At 43.0% G+C, this 21484-nt stretch overlaps 1 protein-coding gene across 1 annotated transcript; it reads right to left on the reverse strand.

Moving 5' to 3' along the window:
• Positions 1–1023: 1023 nt before the first annotated feature.
• On the reverse strand, positions 1024–20093 carry ablim1a (actin binding LIM protein 1a). The gene is made up of 25 exons (XM_079169462.1): positions 20016–20093; positions 16766–16949; positions 16311–16420; positions 14767–14893; positions 14547–14640; positions 12419–12506; positions 11423–11487; positions 11016–11060; positions 10290–10367; positions 9955–10113; positions 9739–9783; positions 9528–9563; positions 9271–9400; positions 8544–8663; positions 7696–7800; positions 7241–7288; positions 6011–6151; positions 5169–5254; positions 4906–5029; positions 4606–4667; positions 4294–4354; positions 4035–4042; positions 3423–3497; positions 2277–2357; positions 1024–2062 (listed from the first exon to the last, which is right to left on the reverse strand). The coding sequence occupies exons 2-25, from the start codon at positions 16912–16914 to the stop codon at positions 1949–1951; spliced, it is 2151 nt and encodes a 716-aa protein (XP_079025588.1). The 5' UTR covers positions 16915–16949; positions 20016–20093; the 3' UTR covers positions 1024–1948.
• Positions 20094–21484: the final 1391 nt, after the last annotated feature.

The raw sequence follows: 21484 nt of genomic DNA on the forward strand, positions 1-21484 counted from the left end.
GATAAATATCTGTTACGTCACTATCTATCGCCAAATGAGGTAACATGTCATTTTCAAAGCAGCCATTTTTGACATGTCGTAGCAGGGTAAACACAGGTGTAATTGATATAATTAATTACGCTCACATTCTATTTAATGTGTCACAGCCATTCCAGTGAGCCGGCCTGAAACAATACCAGGGCCCCGGTCCACCTAAAGGGAACATTGCCATAATTAGTGTTATGGATGACACCTGTGTTTACCCAGCAATCACATGTAAAATGGCTGCTGTGAAAAGAGCCTATAGTGACTGAGCCTATGGAAGGCACAGCACTTGCAGTTTTATTACAAACTGGGTGTCTGTGTCAACATTTCTGTGAATTCCCTTCACTGTTTGGATCTCTGGGAAGAGGGGTCCAAAAACATTCTGTGCAATTACCGCTTATCACCATAGGTGCCCATAGGTAAAGAGAATAAAATGGAGATCAAAATTGTTACCAAATCGATATGAAACATATGAACATAAATAGCTGCTTGGAATGAAAGAAACCCTTATCATTTAATCTAAAGGAAAAGCTGCAGTATGCTTTGGAAAATGGTCACTTACAGAACATAATGTGTTGCAAATGGGCTTTCAATGCACAATCTGTAATGAAGAATACATTTTTGCAACGCGAAACATGATACTGAATAGTGACAAAATCATTACTTGGTGGCTGTTGTTCACTAGTCTGTGTATTGACATCAGAGGAATATTTGACAATAAACTAAGATGCATTTAAAAACGGTATATATTTGTATCAAGAGTAAAAAGACCAAGCTCATGGAAAAAGATATTTCGTCACAGGTTAGAGTTTGAGTAGAAAGTCAATAGACTCCCCCGTGTGATTGGTCACGTGAATGTTAAGTCCTCAGATAACCTCTCCCCCTGTGTAACATCACAGAGGCTGTGTGTTTATCGGTGAAATCCAGAGAAGAAACAGAGAACAGAAAAGAGGCGGTGGGTACCTTTGGTCGAGCTGAGGATCATATGGTTCATGGTGATTTAAAGCTTTATTGGCTTAGATTTCAATACAACAAATGGCAGTGTGGGTTTTCATTTATAAAACAGTACTTTCAAATACAGTTGCTTCTTACATTAGGTGTTTTATCTATTTGTTGGCTACTGTATGTTGGATACGGCATTAAAATATATTTGTACTTCCAATACATGTAAAGGGAAAGTGTCTGGCCATGTTTATGAGAGCCTGAGAAGAGAGACATTTTCTTTTTGTGAGGGTCAGATGAATGTTTGGCGTGTACAGTAGCCAAGGGAAGGACACTGGCGATGTGTAGGTGCTCGGATGATTCATTTCCAATGTAGATCCGGTAAAACAGTTAGTGGGTCTGCTGACTGCTTTCCCAGCGTCTTTATTAAAAAAAATTATTCAAAGACTCACTGAGCCGATTCTTGCAAACTTTGGACTAAAACCGTTTCAGCCCAAGCGAAGGAAAGCTGACACATGTTCAAGCTACGAGCATGGACACGGCGTAATGGCGCCATGAGGTTCTACTGTACTTACAAAGTTCCACAGGAATCAACAGCAACAAATAGTAGGAAGAAACAAGCAAGAAAGAAAGGAAAGCAGTTCCACCCAAAGCAAAGCAAGAAGTAAAACAAGCGCCGTCAAAACAAATAGAAGACCCTATTTATCATTCATTCTCATTCTTTGTCATTTTTGAACATGGAAGAGATTCCCATTCCTTGTTTTCTGTGCAAGTCTTATCTGGACAAATCATTCAGCTCACAGTCTCAGGAAGCATCAAGAGCAAAAAAAAAAAAAATAGTCCATTTCATGGCTTCCTTGATTATGCCAGGATAAAACAAAAAAAACAGAAGAAAGGGAAATGAACCAAAAGCCTACTTCTAGATTACAGTTGGCGTGTGCTATCTGAATGAATGTACAGTATGTGCATGCTGCTCTGAGTGCTAGAAGAGCTTGGCCTTCTTTTTCATGTCGTTGCGTTTCCACAGGGGAAGCCTGTCAAACTCCTGGACCTCCATTCCAAAGATGTCAAAGAACATTTCAGGTGCTAAGTGGCGCTAGAATTGAGAACAAAGGTGGAGAAAACAAAGGAGGGGAAGGGGGGGTTGTTCGTGGTTAGCACCAAAAGCCACAAAAAGGGTCACTGCAGAAATGACAAGAAGCAATGGATACTGCACATTCCTTGCTTCAATTGTATTTGTGTAACATGTTATTTACACAAAGTAGAGAAATCCAGAATCAATTGCGGGCAGTCAGGTGGAAATCTGATACCTCCAGTCTGGTTCTGTCCACATCCCTGGGCAGTTTAGCTCTCCCTCTACTGGTTATCATGAGCATTTCATAGGGATACACCTTCAGAGGAAGACACTCGTCAGTCAAACAGGTCAAACCTACGAGCTAGGGCTAAGCTTCACAAACCTGCAAACCGTTTTTTTTTTTTAATCAAACAAAGCTATCAAATGTTGGTAGTTCTGACTGTGACAGAGGGAACACTGGGTGGGAGAACAGGTGTGTGACAGGAGGCTGACGGAGTGAGAGCTGGTTTTTAGGTCGTTGGGCAAATGCAGGGTGCCATAATGGTGTGCACACTTTTTTTTTCAGTGTAGAAAACGTGCAATAGATTAGGTAAGGGCAAAAACATGAAAACAGAGTTATGTAACGGGTTGTATTTTTAGAGTAATTTAATGCAAACTGGAAAAAAAAGAACTAACAGCAGCAATGTAGGCCAAGTATATCCACATGGGAATGATTGTCCCGGAAAAAGGTGCTTTTACTTTTCTAAATAACTTATCCCCTCTGTACAAGAAGAAACAGGCAAATGATAGTTGTTATTTTTGGCTGAAATGCTCATTAATAAGCAACTAGAAGTTCTTTGAGACCTCTGACCAACTCATATCCACACAGTAATGTACAATGCCTTATATACTACGCAGTATATAGTGATATGAGTTGTTTGGATGACAATCTGGGCGTTGGATTCTCCACTGTATGCTGCATACAGTATCCAGCCACTTTAAGTCAAAGCTGTGTGCAGATGAGCATGGAGAAGCCAGCATGCTAAGCGTGACTCGGCAGCTCCTGAAGCAGCATGCTAAACCATCAGGAACCCAGCTAATGTGAGTCTTTCACCTTCAGTAAAATCTCTTTTTAGTTTCCTATTTCTTCCACCAATGTCCCCGTACCATGAGGCTAAATACAACATGCTAATTCATTCATTTCATCCTCCTCTTTTGGGCTGGTCCTTTTTTTTATTCTTACTGAAATGTCGAGGTTAGACTATCTCTATATTAGTCGGAAAATGTGTCCTCATTCACAAGTTGAAATGAACTAAAGTAAGTGAACAATGTATAAATGTTGAAACATATTTCAGTGTAGATTACATTGTTGTCATCAGTACAAAAAGAAGAAGATACTTGCTTTTGGTTCCAACATATTAGGCATAGATACTCCCCTGTCCATCCTTGCAAGTGCTGCACGGCCATCCTTAATGTGCTAAAGAATAGAACATATACACAAATGTAATATAGTGGAAGGGGACTGCAGGGTTAATGGCATGAATATGTCCACTAATGACTGTGGGCACAGTTTTCATTGGATGGAGCAAGTAGCTTGGATACTGTTCAGTATCTTAATTAGTATTCGAGATGGGCAGTCATTGACATGTTTTCTGAATGTCTCTGTAGTATTTTTTTTTTTTCTATGGTGAATTTTAAAATCATATAATTAAATTAGACATTTAGCTTGAGTCGTTACATTGGTAAACAACACACACAACAGGACATGAGGCGATGACTGTACAATGCATCTACAGTACACTGGTTCAGCTACTGGGCAGTGCATGTTTTAGGCATTTGAAATCACTGCACTGCATGCCCTGTAGTTGACTTTAAATCCGACAGTGATGCAAGCATGTGGCAGGAGTGGGCGGTGTGCATTCAGGGCAAGGTGCCTCTTGCAACCCATGAGCAAGCAAATACATGATGCAAGGTGAGGAAGCATGCCATGTGGAAAAGCGGATGGGAGACATACCTGAAACTCTGCAGGACAACATGGGACAGAAAATGAGACTCACAGTTAATGGTTTTGCTGTCAAATCCCCTGCCAGGCTACTATCTACAATACTGTTGTCCCTGATGACACATTGTGTGAATCATTATGCAAATATTTCAAAATCCAGGTCCATTTATGTACACGTAGGAAGCCATTTCTGAATACTGATGCTGAATAGCTCTGGTGACATTGCCAAGAGAGATTTGCGTGGTGGCTACATTCTGGTAGCAGCTCTCACCTCTGCCTCCTCCACACATGTCGCCGTAGCTGTTGTACTGGGTGAAGTCTGTTGACTGGGGCTGTGGGGACACAGACAACAGTTAACATATGGGCATTTTGTTCCTGATTTAGGACCAGAATAGGATTTCATTGTAAGTATTACATCCTGTATATAATTAGCATTTCTGGCATTGGTGAAAAGATAAAATGCATTTAACATGCAATTTCTGCTTCTTGGGGATTCACATTTTTCTGAAGGTCGTGTATCTGCACTCAAATGTCTGTGTTACATAGTAACAGCATTCTTGTGATAGTATAAGTGAGCTCTCACCCGATGCAGCCCATTCCTCCCGTAGCCAGGCAGAGAGTTAGTTTTGGTCGGAGAAGTCAGATCTGAAACATAAGTGACGTTCAAATTTAAATTTGGAATTAAAGAGACGTTGATCCGAATCAGGAACATTTACATGAACAGAGATGCTTCAAAATCACAAATTTAAGCTAATCCATAATCCAGACATGTTACAGCAGAACAAATACAGCGATCTACAGGTATAATTTATAGCACAGACCTTCTGTTACAGAACACTGCTGACAACTCAAGAGCGTATTAGCTGATGATGCTGCTCCGTACCTGTGTCACAGTTGGTCTGTTTGGGGTCGTAGCGCTGGGCAGAGAGGCTACGTGCGTGACGCTCCCTGATCTGCTCTTTCTCCATCTCCTCCTTCAGGATGAGCTTTCCCAAACCAGACTGAATCTACACACATTCAAATAATTCAATCAATCTATGACACAAACATTGAGGATACAAAGCATGCGTGTATCGCTTTCATTTCAGTCACATGGCAGCCAAAGATACAGATGTTAAAATGAAGATTTAAGGTTATCTCACTGACCTTGCTGAGATGTTCCTCGTGGAGCTGCTGTCTTTTCAAGGCCTCTTCCTCCTCCTCTTCTCTGGATATTCTCCTCCCTTCCGGACCTATGGGTGCCATACACAAGCCCCAAATGTTACAAAAAACACATAAACACGCACACATAAAGACACATACACATCTCTGGAGGAAACCATGCTTCACATGTACTTTTATGTAGAGTACAACCAGATGAAATGCTCCATCCACAGTTCAAATTTAGAGAAGGACAGAAAGATGTGGCGGCTTCATTTGGCTGTAGAGCGGTGAGGATTACACACGGTAAATGAGCAAGAGGTGGACGGAGGAACACAAATGTGAGACAGAGTTGACGAGACAGACAAACAGGGGGGCTTATTGGAATATTTGGCTACACTGACATGACAGATGTTCACGCTTCATCATTCATGTCAAGAATTTACTGGAGGTCAAATACACAGAACAGCACAATGTGAGACAGACAGACAAAAGTTAGTTTGAAGTCAGTCTCAGTGATCTCTGTCCAAGTCATTTGTGGCACTATTGTGTAAAGCAAGTGCACCCATCATGTGCAGTAAAATGGTGAAACTGATGCTACCTCAAGCAGAAAATAACATGGCAGCAACAGAAACCAAACAACGCTTCTGCTTTGTGCAAGCAAAACTTAAAGGCAAATACTGAAACGCCTGAATAAAAGCGTGAGCTCGGAGTGAAGCGGGGATGCAGTTAAAGCTTTTTTGGGGCAGCTGGAAAGGGAGAAACAAGAAGAGTTAGGTTGTGGTGAGGTGTCTGTTGTACCACTACAAGGTCACAGTGCAAGCATGCCCATCAGGAGCCTACTGTACCTAATACAGCGAGAGAGCAGGGCCAACGGTCGCCCTCACTCCGTGAGCTGTCATCCGGAGAGGGAGCATGGGCAGCGGGGAAGGTGGCGGATCTGATGATCTCGTCAGCAGACTTGCTTTGACGTGCTATGGCATCTGTATCTAGGTTGGTAACCATGGGAACTGATCTATCAGTGTCGGAGTCACGGGTCTCAACCACAGGTAAACATTCTTAGCACCATCTGATCGTCAGACTCAAGGTTCATTTAATCCTGGGTAGTCCAGGTTTAAAATGGACGCTTACCACAAGATGCCTTTCCTAACAAGTCAGTGAATATTGGATTGAGAGTCAATGTGGTTTTAAGGATGTTTCAAGGATGATTTTAGTTACATCTTGTGAAACACCATTTAGTTGTAGAAAAGTCTCAAACCAGCTGGCGTGCATGTACACAAGTACAGTGCTTTGGCCATATTTAGACTCATTTTAAAGCCGGACTATGTAACTTTTTAAAAACTTTCGAAAAAAAAACCCGGATTCTTCAACGTAAGAATGAAAAGTTGAGTTCATAAGCAATAAAACGCACCCGTGTTCAATTCAATGCGCTTTTGTTGCTACTGCCTTACTTGGTCTGGTAGGACCACTGTAGTGGCTAACGTTAGCTAACGTTAGCCAACTTCAGGTTGATTACAGTGTAACTGACATTACTGAGTCAGTTTGCTGACTGTATCTCTTTTCTCTACTTGTGCTACTGTTAACATTACATTCAAGTCTGTCGCAGATAAGTATTTGAATGGTTTCATTACAAATGTTGAAGATTAAGTAAACACATTGTTGCTAACCAGGAAACATGTTGTTGTGTTGCCATTCAGATTGCCTTTAACGGAAATTACATCATTCTGTATTTGTCACAAAAGTTACATAGTCTCGCTTTAAGAAAACTATAACATTACTCCTGTGACTTGTTCAGAGACAAAGTGCAGTGTTTAAAACAAGCTTCAGATCAGACTGAAGAGGATTGGAGACAGACTTCAAACAGTGCTCATACACTGACACCGGGGGTGACTACATGGTTAGACGAATACACTGTGAATACACTGTGAATTTCAGTTGATTAACCAAAGCGTTTCCAGAAAAGAGCTTGGCTCAATAACATCACTACCTAGAGTATTACTCTAAATTTGTACTCAGACAAACATTTTTTCCTTTCTGTTTTAATAGTAAAACAGGCTGTACTAGAGGAGGAGAGGTACCGTGTAGTTTGTAGATGGGTGGTTTTCTGTAGATGTTGCTCCCCTGATCTGAAAACATTCAAATACAGACGGAAAAGACATTTACGGATCATACAGATGCCTCTGCTATACAAAAACAAGATCTATTGTAAACATCTCAACACCAATCAATTACAAATAGGGATTGCAATGAATTTGAATTTCGCCGTTTTTTCCTGGAATATGAAAGAAGAGGGGAAAAAGCAAAAGCTGATCCCAAATGGAGTATAGTGACAGATAGACAGACAGATAGACAGACAGACAGACAGATAGATAGATAGATAGATAGATAGATAGATAGACAGACAGATAGATAGAGACAGAAAGACAGACAGATAGACAGACAGACAGATAGACAGACAGACGGATAGATAGATAGATAGATAGATAGATAGTAAGAAGGGACGAGCAGTGACAGGGTGCGCTCCAGCTCCTACCTGGGAGGTGGAAATGTTTAGGGGTCTGAGATAGAGGCGGGGTGACCGGCCGGCTGTCGGGCCTGAGCGGGAGGGGGGAGCTCCGGCCACTCGGCGGGTCAGTGCCTCCAGTGAGAAGAACCAAGAACAGAACATAAGCAGGGATACTAATGGGGAACCACAGTCTGAACGGTGCAACACACAGGGACCAACGGGACCAGCTGAAGTCACTTTGAGCGAATGGGAGACATTCTGGTTGCCTTTGAGAAATGCAGTAAATGGAGCACTATGCTATATGCATGATGAAGATACAAAAGGCGGAGCAAACTAGCAGAGTTTAAAAAAGCGAGAAAGGGAAATGTACTATGGGTTATGAACTATAACGACTGTTAGTCTGTTGAATAATATGAATTCACGGTTTCATAAGAGCTCATGGTTAAAAAGTGAATAACCCTCAGCATGCAACGGCAAAACCTTTCTTTTTATACGGAGACTCATTCAGACAAGGACAAAAACTCATCCATCATCCAACAATTGGGGAACTGTCAGTTTGGATATTGGATTTGTAATACTAGTATATCTCAAGTACATGCAAAGCTGCAAAAACACAAACACAAAGAGCCTGTCAGCTACTTTGGCAGACGCTGTGAAAGGCAAAGGGGAAGAGGTGCATGCTAGTTAGTGAAGAATCAGTGGCTGCATGGGTTTGACCATTCAGGATGGCAGATATAGTCTAATGAGAAATGGCGCTGGATCCAGAATGACAGATGGTGGCACTGGCGGGGAGGTGGCTTTTCAGGTGACGATGGAGATGATGTGTTGCCTTCGGGGGGGGGGGGCAGCGGAGAGGAGTGGAGTGGGGCCCTTACCTTGGCTATGGGGGAGGAAGTGGTGTCTGAAAGGGGAGGTGGGGCGGGAGTCACTATTTCTGGAGCCCACACTGTTACTGCACAAGGAGGAGCAGAGCTTCTGCATGCCTGTCAGAGCCTCTGCAGGGAGGGAGGGTGTGGGACAGGGGACAAAACCCCAGGACCAGGCAGGCAGAGGTGGTCAGTGTGGGGAGGAGATAGAAGGTGAGAAGGTGAGGGACAAAAGAAAAGGAGGATATACAGGAATCAAATGTCGTAAAAAAGGAAATAAAAGACACCCAAACTGAGAGGTAAGGAGTATTTAAGAAACGAGGAAGAGTGTTACACTTTAAAATCAAACTTTTTAATGGAAACAATAGAAAACTCTGAGAAACTGTGTTGTTAAAGGCGCAAATTTGACTTTAAGGTTGTTATTGTGCAAAAAGGGTGGATTGCCCATCAAAGCAAAAAGGATTAACATAACAATCCAAAGTCAATTTTGGCAAAGTTCCCCTTTAAAGATGTAAAACGATCAGAAGGAGGGAAGTGAGAACTTTAAAGTGGAGGGTCAGTGAACTCATCCACAGTGTTTCAACTGTAATCTACCCGACCAGTAAAGATCTCACCAATCCACCTAATAAGAAAACACTGATTTCATCAGAAACTATGGAACACTATACATGTGCCCACACACACGCGCTCTCACACACACACACACACACACACACACACACACACACACGCTCACCTGGTCTGTGAAAATGCTGCGGTGACCGTGACAAGGTGGGGGTGTAACCATGGCGATTATAAACTGGTGATCCTATGGAGCCCTGACTGGTTGACCTTTGGAGGATGCGTTCCCTCCTGTCGTAAGAGCCCTGACACACACACACACACACACACACATACAGATTATTACACAAATTGAAGGGAATATTGAGACATTATATGCTGCATTTAAATCCCATACAGGGGACAGTTCAAATGACAAAATGATATGCTCACCTCACCAGATAGGGTTGGTGACATGTTTCTTGAGCACTAGAGGAATCAAACAAGTCTGAATTATAACTTAGTTGTTAAAAGCTTTTTTGTGAACAAGACAGATCATCTCGCTAATGTTAGCCTGCTCCATAGAGGCAAAAGAGCCCAGACATGAATATCATTGATGATTTAGCATCATTCATCATCATCAGCACGCGGTGACGTATCTCACCTTGTCATCGGTCAAGGGGGAACGCTCCCTCCTGGCAGTGTGGAGCTGTGAGGGACACAAGAAGTTCAGTACTGCACAAAGGCTTTCAAACACAGCATTGTTTGCCAACAGCACCACAGACGATCATTTGAGGAGTATTTATCTTAATGCACAGTACTGTATGTGCATAAAGATGACATGCATGCAGGAACAGATGCATGCGGTCTGTGTGTTTACCTCTCCCACACTCTCTCCTCTCTCCTCTCTCTCATCCAGGGAGGTGGTGTACAAAGGTTCATAGGTAATGAGATCAGGACGCTCAATGTCATAAATGGCTTTGACTTTTGGAATGGCAGCTAGGTCTCGGTAATCAAGGATCTCATTGTCTACTTTTGCCTAGGGAGACAAATAAAGCAAAGATGCGTACACACATACACACACACAAGGGTAAAGGGGGTTTACAAAGGTTCAATTGTCAAAAGAGGCCATTATAAAAAAAAGGGAATTTGTAACAAGTAATTCAGAACCAGAACAATCTATTTCGACAAATATGAGTCCATAACAGTTCTTACATAGATCGTGTGACCCGGTGAGCCAGGTATGCTTGAACCAGGTCTGGAACAAATACTCTCGGACGATGACCTCGTAGGCTGCGAGAAAAGAAACACACAAGTGGATGTTAGTCCCGACAACGTCTGTCAGGCAATCAGGCTCCCGTGAGCCCACAGCGCCCTGCCATCTGCACATCACCGTGGTTACTACCCAAAACACTCCAACATCACACCGTTTGGCTTTCATACTGTATGAGCGATGAGAGGGGATTGACAAACCCTGTATTTACGTTCCATTAATAACATGAGCTACTTTGAAATGCTTACATGTTATTTCATGATTAGTTCATTCATTTGCAAATTTGCAAAGTGAATGAGTGCTTCACTCTGTGATTTGATGTTCTTAAGAGCCTCATGCTTGTTTATGGGAAATGGAAAGTTTGGATGGCAGCAGCAGGTCTTAGAGCTTTTCACCTAATTGGTGAATGGGGGATTTGAAAAAGGCAAATTAGTCATCTGTGACATTGTGTCTGCTCCTCCAAAATGTGCGCATATCTTTGTCTCATGCACCTTTGATATGAGCGCAGATTAAGGCGTTAAAAGGACACGACTGAATGGCTCCGTATGACACACAGAGGGCGCACTGCAGGCTGTCTCCAGCAGATGGCAGCATACAGTGCATCGTGTCCTATGAACATGGTGGAACACAGGATGATGCCATCTCATAGCCAATAGCGAATACAGTACCTGCCTTTCTGTTTTTTGGAGGAATAAGAGGGACGGAGGCAATAGCTGTGGAGGAAGGGAGAGGGGGGTTCACAGGACATCACACGAGGGGTTGTGCCTCTCCAGCCCGACTCACAGTTCACACATACATCAAGGCGAACATGTAAATATGCAAATGAACAAATACGTGTACACGCATGCAACAGCACGCACACACACCGCCTCAATAGGCAAATTATGTAAACCATGGTAGGTTAAGGCTTAACAGTTCATCGAAGGGAGCGGGAACAGCCCATGCAGAATCCCTCGTTACATATTCCGAATTTCTATCTTTTCCAGGAAAACGTTGTCATGAGACATGAACAGGAAGGTGCTTTCAGTCAAGACAAAGTTATGGACAATGGAGTCAGTGGCGCCCAAATTCCTACCCGCTCCCTGTGTCTCTCCTCTGTTCTGGTGGTGTTCTTGCAGCCGGGATGCCACACTGTTGATCCTAAGGAGAGAAAATACATTTGGAACAACGTCTGGAAATAGAATATATTCACTTTATGGAAATGCATTTTGCAAATATGACTAAATGTGATCCAAAAGTGTGTTTGAAAGGAGACACGATAATATCCATATTCTGTACAGATGGGGGACAAATGGGTTATCACATGGGTTATTAACAGACTCGATTAAAGGCTGAAAAGAAATTGTGCAAAAGACTATTTAAATTCTTGCACACTGTCAGCATTAGGTGTATTGAAAATACAAAATCTCGGGCATTTAGCTACATCGAGCAGCTCAGTGGGCAGTTTAATTAAGTCGTGCATTTATTAGGTTGCAGAGTGTGGACTGGGAGCTGGAGAGCTAAAGGAAAAACCTACACAAACGAGTGGAGACACAAATGCACATGCACAACACTGGGGTCACTGAATAGTATTAGTATAATAATAATTTGAACCATATGCTATGGCCTTTGCAGTCACCAGATCTCAACCCAACTGAACACCTACGGGGGATTTTATAAGTGACATGTTCGAAAGCATTCCCCAAATATGTCTTTTGAAAGAATTGTGTAAATCTCTTTTGTAGTTTCAGAGATTTATGCTTATGGTGGCCAGACCACCACAGACTTCACCTCACTTCACTTCACTTCAATTGCTACGCAGCTAGAGTTGGTGGAATTTGTTTCCAGTACAGCATGGAAATGAACTCTCGGTACACAGTGTGTCAGCAGCACGGCGTACAAGCAGACAAATCACACAGTAAATGATAATAAGAACATTTAAAGTATGCCATTTTATTCCCACGCCGACAGGTTTCACACCCCTGAGCCACACTCAAACTACAGAGAAGCATGCCATTCTACAGTTTCTGTCAACCAAAGTGGAGTAACAAAGTTTTCATGGGGCGGCGATAATGCAGGTATGTCCGCTCACCTTGCAGATACATCTCTTCTCCTTCTGTGAACATCTGATTGCACCTACTGCATCTCGCACAGCTAGGGTGGTAGTGCTTATCTCCTGCCTGGGAAACACAGAGCGCACAGAACAGACTTGACGTCAGAGGAAAATGAAGATCGATGAAGTCTGCATTGAAGCGAAGAGCTGCGACTTCCAGGAAGTAAACCCAGAGCTCTACCTGCTCCCAGCTGCATCTCCCTCCTCTAACAGCCAAACCCTGTTAGTGCAAGGGACAGTTCCATCAGATCCAGTATAACTGCTCGCTCTTCCTTCGAGAACGAGTGCTGATGAAAGTGCTCAGTGGGCAGCTGTTGGTGAATATGTTTCCCTGAGACTCGTCTGCAGGGTTAATGTAAATACGGTGTTTCTTAACAGTTCATGTGGGAATGTGAAATAATTTAATGTATTCTAGTGATATGCTCTTTTAGCATTGAAAAAATGTAAAGATTGTTAAGTTATTATTAAATATGACCCCCATGACACCTGCCTGTTTGACACAGTCAACCCGCCTTCTCTACCTGAGCGTTGCTCTTTGTGATAACCTGCATAACGCGATCCAATAAAATGATCTGAAGGCTATAGAGCACCTGAATTTCCATCTACATTGACGTGGCACTTTGCATGCAGAGAGCACCACTGAAACGCCGATGTGACTTTGACCGGGGGTGATAAAATACCCAAAATAAATTGTGCCTGCTGTATAACAACCCTCAGGAACGTTTCAGCTGGCAAGTGAACACTCGTTGAGGCCTAGAGATATGGAGCCATTGACTAACATTTGCATTTTCACATTTTACAGAGCAGCTATAGCAAGCACTTTACAGCACCTCCCACCCAATACTCTCCTCACATCTCTCTCTCTCTCTCTCTCTCTCTCTCTCTCTCTCTCTCTCTCTCTCTCTCTCTCTCTCTCTCTCTCTCTCTCTCAGGGATAATAAAGGTACTTACGCTATATGTGTAGTATGCCATGAAATACTCTCCTTATTTCTCTGAGAATCTAATAGCTGCATTAATTAACCCTGCATTAATAAGCCATTCACATTGCACACCCAGAGGAGCAGCAGGTATGCAAACCCACCGATGGCTACGAGGTATTTGACCTGGGTCTTGGGTCAGTGATTGGACTATCAGACCGACTGTTGGGGCTTTGGCCCCACTGATCTATTGGCAGCGGTTCAGGGGTGACACGCCAAGGCCTTTTCCTATTGTCATAAAGACCTGCCTTAGTGCTGGATTACTGTAAGCCTGGCTGGCTGGCCAGCAGTGACATTTTCATACCATTAAATGACACACAACTAAGCGTCTGGGTGGATCACTGTCTGCAGAATAGACAGGCTAGAACTTGTTCAAGAGACCAGCGATCCCAAAGAGTGTTGGGGACGTTTTACATAAACATAAACGATGCAAACGTTCAAACAAAGAGTTTCATTACAGCTGCACGACGCACAGCAATTATTGAATACTGATCGCTTCCTAAACATCAGATCACGTTAGTTTTTTTAATGTAATATTTATGTAATTTGTAGCAAAGTGAGCTTGTATGACCGTGTGCAAGATGTGTATTTAGGCAGAGTTGGAAAGACGTATAAATCTGCTTAGAATTAATCTTTTGGTTGAATACAATCATGCCAAGAGTCTCTTTGGCTCTGTGACGAAGAGATTACACCAGAGATTATCAAACTACATTTCACAATTCCATTCCAAGGCTTCATCCTCTGTCTTAATGATACGCAGAATTTAGACATTACAACCAACTCTCTGTTAATCCACATAACGCACACTTTAATTTGAAACATTAGGTACACTTCCCAAATGTATCTGCTGTTATTTTAGTCCTTCAATTAACCATAAGTACTCAAATTCAAGTGAAAGTATTTGAAACGTACCTTAGGCGGGATTCTTATGAAATCCAGGTGCAAAATTTAATCTGTTTACAAATGCATATTATAAATTCCACATCTGGCTGCACAGAGAGACATCTGCCTGTAATAGCGAGCCACTCAGAGGGATGTTGAAGCTGAAGAATGGGATGTGTGTGTGTGTGTGTGTGTGTGTGTGTGTGTGTGTGTGTGTGTGTGTGTGTGTGTGTGTGTGTCTGTCTTACCTCTAGCACCTTCCCTGTGATGAACTGATGACACGCCTCACACTGAACTCCAAAATGGATCTGGTAGTCCTTCTCACAGTAGGGGGCGCCGTCCCTGGGTGGAGACAGACAAATCTAAGCAGCGGGGACTTGCCAGTGAAATATCATATCATGTGCGAGCCTCATGCAGGCCTGAATTTGACCAAGCGGCCTGTAATTACAGAGGATATGAGCCGCTTACTTGCTGATGTACTCGCCAGTCAGCACTTTGCTGCAGGCCTTACACTTAAAGCAGCCCAGATGCCACTGTTTGTCCAATGCTAGGAGAGCCTGTCCGTTCTTTATGTCTCGACCGCATCCTGCACAGTCTGCAAAAAGCAAAAGTGACATTAAGTCATGTGTCGTCGCAACAACAACTACAAGAAAGTACAAAAACAGAAGGGAAGGAAATGCCAGTAGAGAGAATTAATGCTCGAGTGAAGGTGTGTTTCGTTTAAAACACAGCCTTTAATGGGCTCACATAAACCCGAGGAGAAATTATTGCACCCAAAGAAATGAGACGTGTTGTCAGTTGTGACCCAAGACACTAGATGGTGATAGAGTGTAACCAGCAGTGTTCTGACAGCTGCCTCTTTCTATCATCCGCATCTCTCTTACCATAGCTCTAAAAGCTCCATCCATATCCAAGTGGGATCCTTGTGGGGGCTTAAAAAAGTGCTAGAGGTTGGTTTCTAAATGAACAATCTTTCCAGTCATCTCTTCTTTAATGAATAGAGGATGAAAGCAACACAGACCCCACTGCTACCGCAGGGGACGATAACTACGCGAGGCATAACGAGGCTGCGATGATGACGTGAGGAGAATCAGCATGCCTTATTTATAGGTGACCTTGTCTAAAAGCTCTTCAAACACCAACTGAGAGACCACTGGGGGGGGTGGAGGGGGGGGGGGGGGGGGGACAGGAAGAGAAAGAAGGAGGATGAGAGGAGTTGGATGAGGAGGGGTTTTTGAGGGCTGCACATTCCCTGTTCCAAAGGAAAGGAAATGCATGGCCATGCATTATTTAGCAAGGCCCGTCTTGGTGTTATTCATAAACATGGCTGGTCCAACACAAGGCTGTGTTTACGGAGAAGAGGAGAGAATGAATGATACCCCGACATCATTCAGTCTTCAGGCATAACTGGGTTGCAGGAATGGTCCTTACAAAGTCTTTTCTTTCCTGCGATGTGGAACTGTTGAGTAGTACCAACTGTTTTACACACTTCACCCCTTTACAGTTTCCCTCTTCATCCCAAAATTCTGCCTGACACTTTAGGTCTGTAAACGTCTGGATCCCCACTAGTATTGAAGGTAAAGTTGTATTAGTTTGAACAGTGTTTGGCTGCACCGCACAAGTTGACTTACCAACCAACAGGCTGCTGCTTGTGAAGGGGTTAACGTTCACGATTCCATCGATACGGCAGTTTAGATATAATTTATGCTAATAATGTGTGAGCAAGCTTGATTTATGTAAACTGGAAAATGATTCTTCACAGCACAAATATCACAGTTAAAATGACTGGCCACCAGCTACATTAAATGTCATGCGTGAATCATACCTGTAAGCACCAAACTTGACTGAAACTTTCCAGATTTTTAAATCCTTCAACTAATCCACTTTCGCTAAGAATCCAAACTGCAAACTTCCCAATTCTGTGTGGAAGCCACAATGGCATCGTGTGAAAGCGAACGCCTTCCTGTGCATTAAACCTGTGCGTATGTGTTTATTAGACAATGGCGACTTACTGCTGGAGCCCAGGATGTCCTTTGGTCCCGGAGACATGGGCTCGACACAGTACTGACACAGGCAGTCCTTCCCGTTGAAGGTCACCCTGTCCCCAGCGGGGAACGGTCGTCTGGAAGAGAGGTGACATGAAACAATCGGTCGACAAGACGTGAGCTGTGGCCCAGAGGTGAGTGTAAGTAAGGGTTTATTAGCCGTGGGTTTGCAGGCTGTCTGATGGGGCGTAAGATGACAGGACTTGATGATGTGGATGTGTGTCAACACTGTGTCCCTGAGGAGGACGTTTAGTCAGATGACTCAGACGTGACACACAGCCTGGTACTGTACACTGTCTACTGGGATCCCTGCCATCTGATTGTTTGTCTGTCACTTCACATGATTACTGCTTTGGAAAAGCACACATTAAGATCTCGGTAACTCTCGATCAGCTAATGTAAAACGAGTCCGTGGGCCTTACTTGCAGATGGTGCAGACGAAGCAGGCGGGGTGGTAGGTCTTGCCCAGTGCGGTGACCACTTCCCCCTCCACAAAGTCCCCACAGCCATTGCAGCGGGTGCCGTGCATGCGTTGGTAGTCCAGCGTGCACAGATACTCTCCATTCTTCATGAAGAAGCCCCCCTGGGCGAGGTCACATCCGCACACTGTACGGGACACACACATTGGCACAGCGAGTCAGGGCATCAACGGCTTTGTTAAGCCCCTAGTCCGTGTAATCCTGAGTGGCTCGCTGATTTCATGAAATGGATGCTGAGAAATTCCATTTTTAACAGCTGTGTGCGTTGCAATGTGAAGCGTAACGTAAAATCCTTTCATCAGCGTTTACAGTCGTAAAAAAAGAAAAAAGACCTTGTCCCTGTGAAGGAACTCTGCATTGAGGGCTCAGGTCGATAATTCAGCTCTACCACAGCGAGGTCTTTTCATTGTTGGTGTGGAGGTAGAGTGTTCAATGCAACAACAATTCTACAATTGTCTAGCTCAGGAAATGGCCGTGATCTGTTTCTGAAGATAACTGGCTCTGAATACTCCGTACTACGCTGTCATTCTCCAACAAGCTTCCTTCAATTCAAATATAACCTTGTCATCGACATGAAAGACTGGAGGAGGCAGAAATAGTAATTGGGGAACAATTGAAAAGATGTAATGAAAGATTTACTATATTGGAGTAAATATGGAATTCAAACATTCTAAAATGGCTTTCATCTCTGTGATTTCAAGCAGAGACACGGATTCATGACTTTTCACTTTTGAGTTGGTCCATCATGAAACACGGCAGTTTTTAATTTGACATGCTTTAAACATCACCTATGTGTAATATGCTTGTATCAAAAATTGACAATAAATCAAGCCTTTTTTTATTGTTAATCAGTGTGCCACATCCTCATTAAGTTTAATTATGACACCACATCAAAAGTCAAATCTCAAACAGATCTGTAATTTTATTCCATCCATATAGGCAACATGCATATTTCTACAAATCAGCACATTGTTATCATATATATATATGAGAGCACTATACAAGAAGACATCCGTAAATAACCAAGAGCAACTGCCAATGGCTGTGAAAGAGGTTATTTGGCATGTAGATGAGAGGGCACTTCAACATTTCCCCAAAACTCTGATTGGTGAAGCTAACCCTGGTTGAGCGTGTTAGCATGCGTGAACATTTGATAATCACCACTAAACACACAGTACAGCTGAGGCCGATGACAAATTCAATTTTGGAGCTCATGATGGTGGTATGTAAAAAGCTAGAAGGACAACCAAAGTTATTGCAGTTGATCCTGAGGGGGACATGAATGTCTGCTCCAAATTTCATGGCAATCCTTCTTACAGATGTTAAAACAATTCACTTGAAAACACAAATGTCAACCCCATGGTGGCGCTGGAGGAAAAGTCAGAGGATCATTAAAGTCAATAGGATTCATCTTCTGGGAATAAATGTTCGTACCAAATGTCATCGCAATCCATCAGATAGTTGTTGTTAGTTTTTTCAGTCCGGACAAATGAATTTAGTTCCGATGACATGTTGCTTTTTGTGGCTGATTTACATTTCAGGGTGTCATGGCTAATTAAAGAAATCATGGCTTTAAAAAAATGTTCCCATTTATCAAGACTCACTGACTGCACATGTGGTGTTAACTCCACATGTGTTTTAATCACAACTCAGACTCGGTATGTCTGTATTTCCATTATTTCCACCACATAATGGTCATATGAACTGTGAAATCCAACATTCCAGCACCACGGAGTGAGGCTGTGAATCTAATAGCCACAGCTAAGAGGGAAAATATGTTGATGTTTGAGATGACTCCACCTCATCATTCTTATGCAATGAGGCACGCTAAATCCTGGGGATGAATGGGAGCGAGTGGGACAGAGAATTAGATTTAATTGCATTAGGGCTCACGGGTGATGAGATTAGCTTGTAGACTATCCGAATGAAGAGAAAACCAGCAGTGGAGATTTGGTGGTGATGTGTCGCCACCTCAGCTTTTCAACAGATGCATGACATTACATTAAATGCCTTTTTGAAAACTCAAGAGGGTCAAATTAGGAAATTGAAATGAAAGTGAATTAAAAGGTTTTGCTTTTGTCCATTTCAGGGAATGAGATAAACATAGGCAAAAAGCGTCTGTTTGGGATTTGTATGCCATGGGGATAATATGAACGTCGATATCCTCAGTCGACCTGTTAATCATGGTATTTCTAGTCCTACAAGTTGGAGACTCGAAACAGCACATATATATTTAGAGCAAGGACTAAGAAAGCGTGTCTTTTGGCTAATAATGCAGTCCTCGTGTCTCGTGTGCACGAACACTTTTAAAACCACTGACTCTCTACAAGCATGTATATCCACACGTAAAGGACAGAATTAGGTGCTAATCTCAGTGTTTGCTTGTGTTATTCTGAGCCCTTGGAGAACTAGGCGAACTTATAACAGTGCTCCGGTTGCAGATTAACTACGAGGGCTTCGGCGAGGCAGGTTTAGCCTGCAAGAGTGAGACTGCTTGGTCGGCCGTGGGCTGCTACATCGTAATCATGCCAGAATGCCAGAAATCCATCAGTAATAAGGATAAATGCAGGAGGATTTGCACCGTCACATGGCATAGCAGTCTGAATGGTATAATTGAAGTATGTAGGTCTGAGAAGAGAAGATGAGTCATGCCACCGGCCGTTAGAGGAGGATGGGAAGGGCGCTGTGGCTTTCCTATCCAACTTCCTGTGATTGGGATGCTTTTTGGGACAGTCGTGGAAAAATAATATTTTATATTTTATATATTTGTTCAGCTGTACTTTTGCCATTTTACCTAAAGGGTCATCACCCTTCTGACTCCTCTATACCTGTGAACTGTCATTCTACATCATAGGGGGAAACAATCAGCATTAGGCTGCTATACTGAATGAAAGGAAGCAAATGTCCTACAAATGTGACAGTATGAAATTAGCAATGAATTTTAAAATGTTACACCTTAGCTGCCAATGTTCACACAACTGCCACGTTTATCTTTTCCAATTCAGAAAAAAAAAAATAAGCTGTCTGTGGACTCATTTTTAAATTGTAAGCGCATAACGTATTTACCGAAGACCGGCCTTTTTGGATCATAATATTCGGGTTGTCTCACATGGAGTAAAGCTGAGCAAAATCACATGCAGCAAATACTGGTGAAACCCATTCAACTGTATATAATTACATAAAATGACAGTACCTTTACAGGTGAAGCACTTGAGGTGGAAGTGCTTGTTCTGCACCCGCAGCACCTCGCCCTTACATGGCTCGCCACACTTGTAGCACTGGATCAGGGGCTTCTCTGTGGAGTGGTGGTGTGTGTCCTGCGCATGAGCCACTGCAAGAGAGGAGACATTAACATTACCATTGGGCTGTAATGTTGACGAGTCATCGTGGTCGCTCCACGCAGCTTTTGTAACATTGCTTTTAGGTTGTGTTTATTTTAAAGTTGTCTTTATCCGAGGACACGCTGTGAATCTCAATCTGCAACATCACACAGACTCCAGAGATAAAGACCAACTGCTGAGAGCCTGTCAGGGTAAAAAGAAAGAACAACATTGAGCAGGACAGCACAACTTGGGGTTCACGGCCCAAATAGGCTCTCTAGAGAGCAACAACCTATATATAGTCTTTCTTGATCAGTGGAGGATGTAGAAGCAGAATGCTGAGGGGAGCAGGGCTTGGTAAATGGAACACTAAAGGGGTATTGATAAAATCCGTTTCGCTATTGAGTTTACTGTAATTTCATCCTCAAAGGAAAATATCGTGGGCCATTTGCAGTCTATGCCTTGATTATTTTCCCAGTGCATAATATAATGCACTATATATGTATATATTGATATATATATTGCTTCTTATTGCCATGTTTGGAAGTTTTAGTGTCAGACGCAGCTTTTTATCATCTCCTGTCCCATGATTTTTGGGCTGGTTAAGTGCTCCGTTCTTCCCTGTGGATGTCAAGTGTTTGACAGTAAGCAGAGCATGGCACTCAGTTCAGATAACGATAAAACACAGCACGCTAAAAGCTTGCTGTGATATGAATATGTCACTCTGTGTAATTTGCAAATGAGTGACAGAAAACAAAGAGCGGGTTGTTAAATTCCTTCCTGTAAAGGCCTTTGTATTTCCAACAACACTGCCCGTGTAGAATACAAGGACAACAAGAATAAGGTAAGCATGTGACGTAGAAAAGCAACTTTGCACAAGAATAAGTCACAGTCAGCAGCTTTGTGAGGCTTTACATAGGCACAGCTGTGCTTAGGGCTAACGTCAGCATGCTAACTTGCTCACGACAATGTTAACATGCTACCTTAGACTTTATTGTCCTCAAGGGGAAATTTCTCTCCACAGCTCTGTATACATCAGACAATAATACGCACAACAGCACAACAGTAACAACATACAATGACAGACAACAGTACACACTCAGGTGTATTCAGTGAGGCCTGTTGTTTAGGCCGGCTGTGGGTGCAGGAATAAGGCTTTTTCCAAAGCGAGCCCTTCTGGACCTCAGTGCTCTGGAGCTGCGCCCGGAGGGCAGAAGGGTGAAGAGGGGACAGAGTGATTGTGTGATGTCCTGCTCTGTTTAGGTTGCAATGCGTGCAACGGCTTATTGTTTAGCTCTGTGAGGTCGGGTGTAAGGACACTAATTATCCTGGCAGCGGTGTT

This window comes from Pholis gunnellus, assembly GCF_910591455.1.
Source record: "Pholis gunnellus genome assembly, chromosome: 11".
In the NCBI taxonomy this organism is placed as follows: domain Eukaryota; kingdom Metazoa; phylum Chordata; class Actinopteri; order Perciformes; family Pholidae; genus Pholis; species Pholis gunnellus.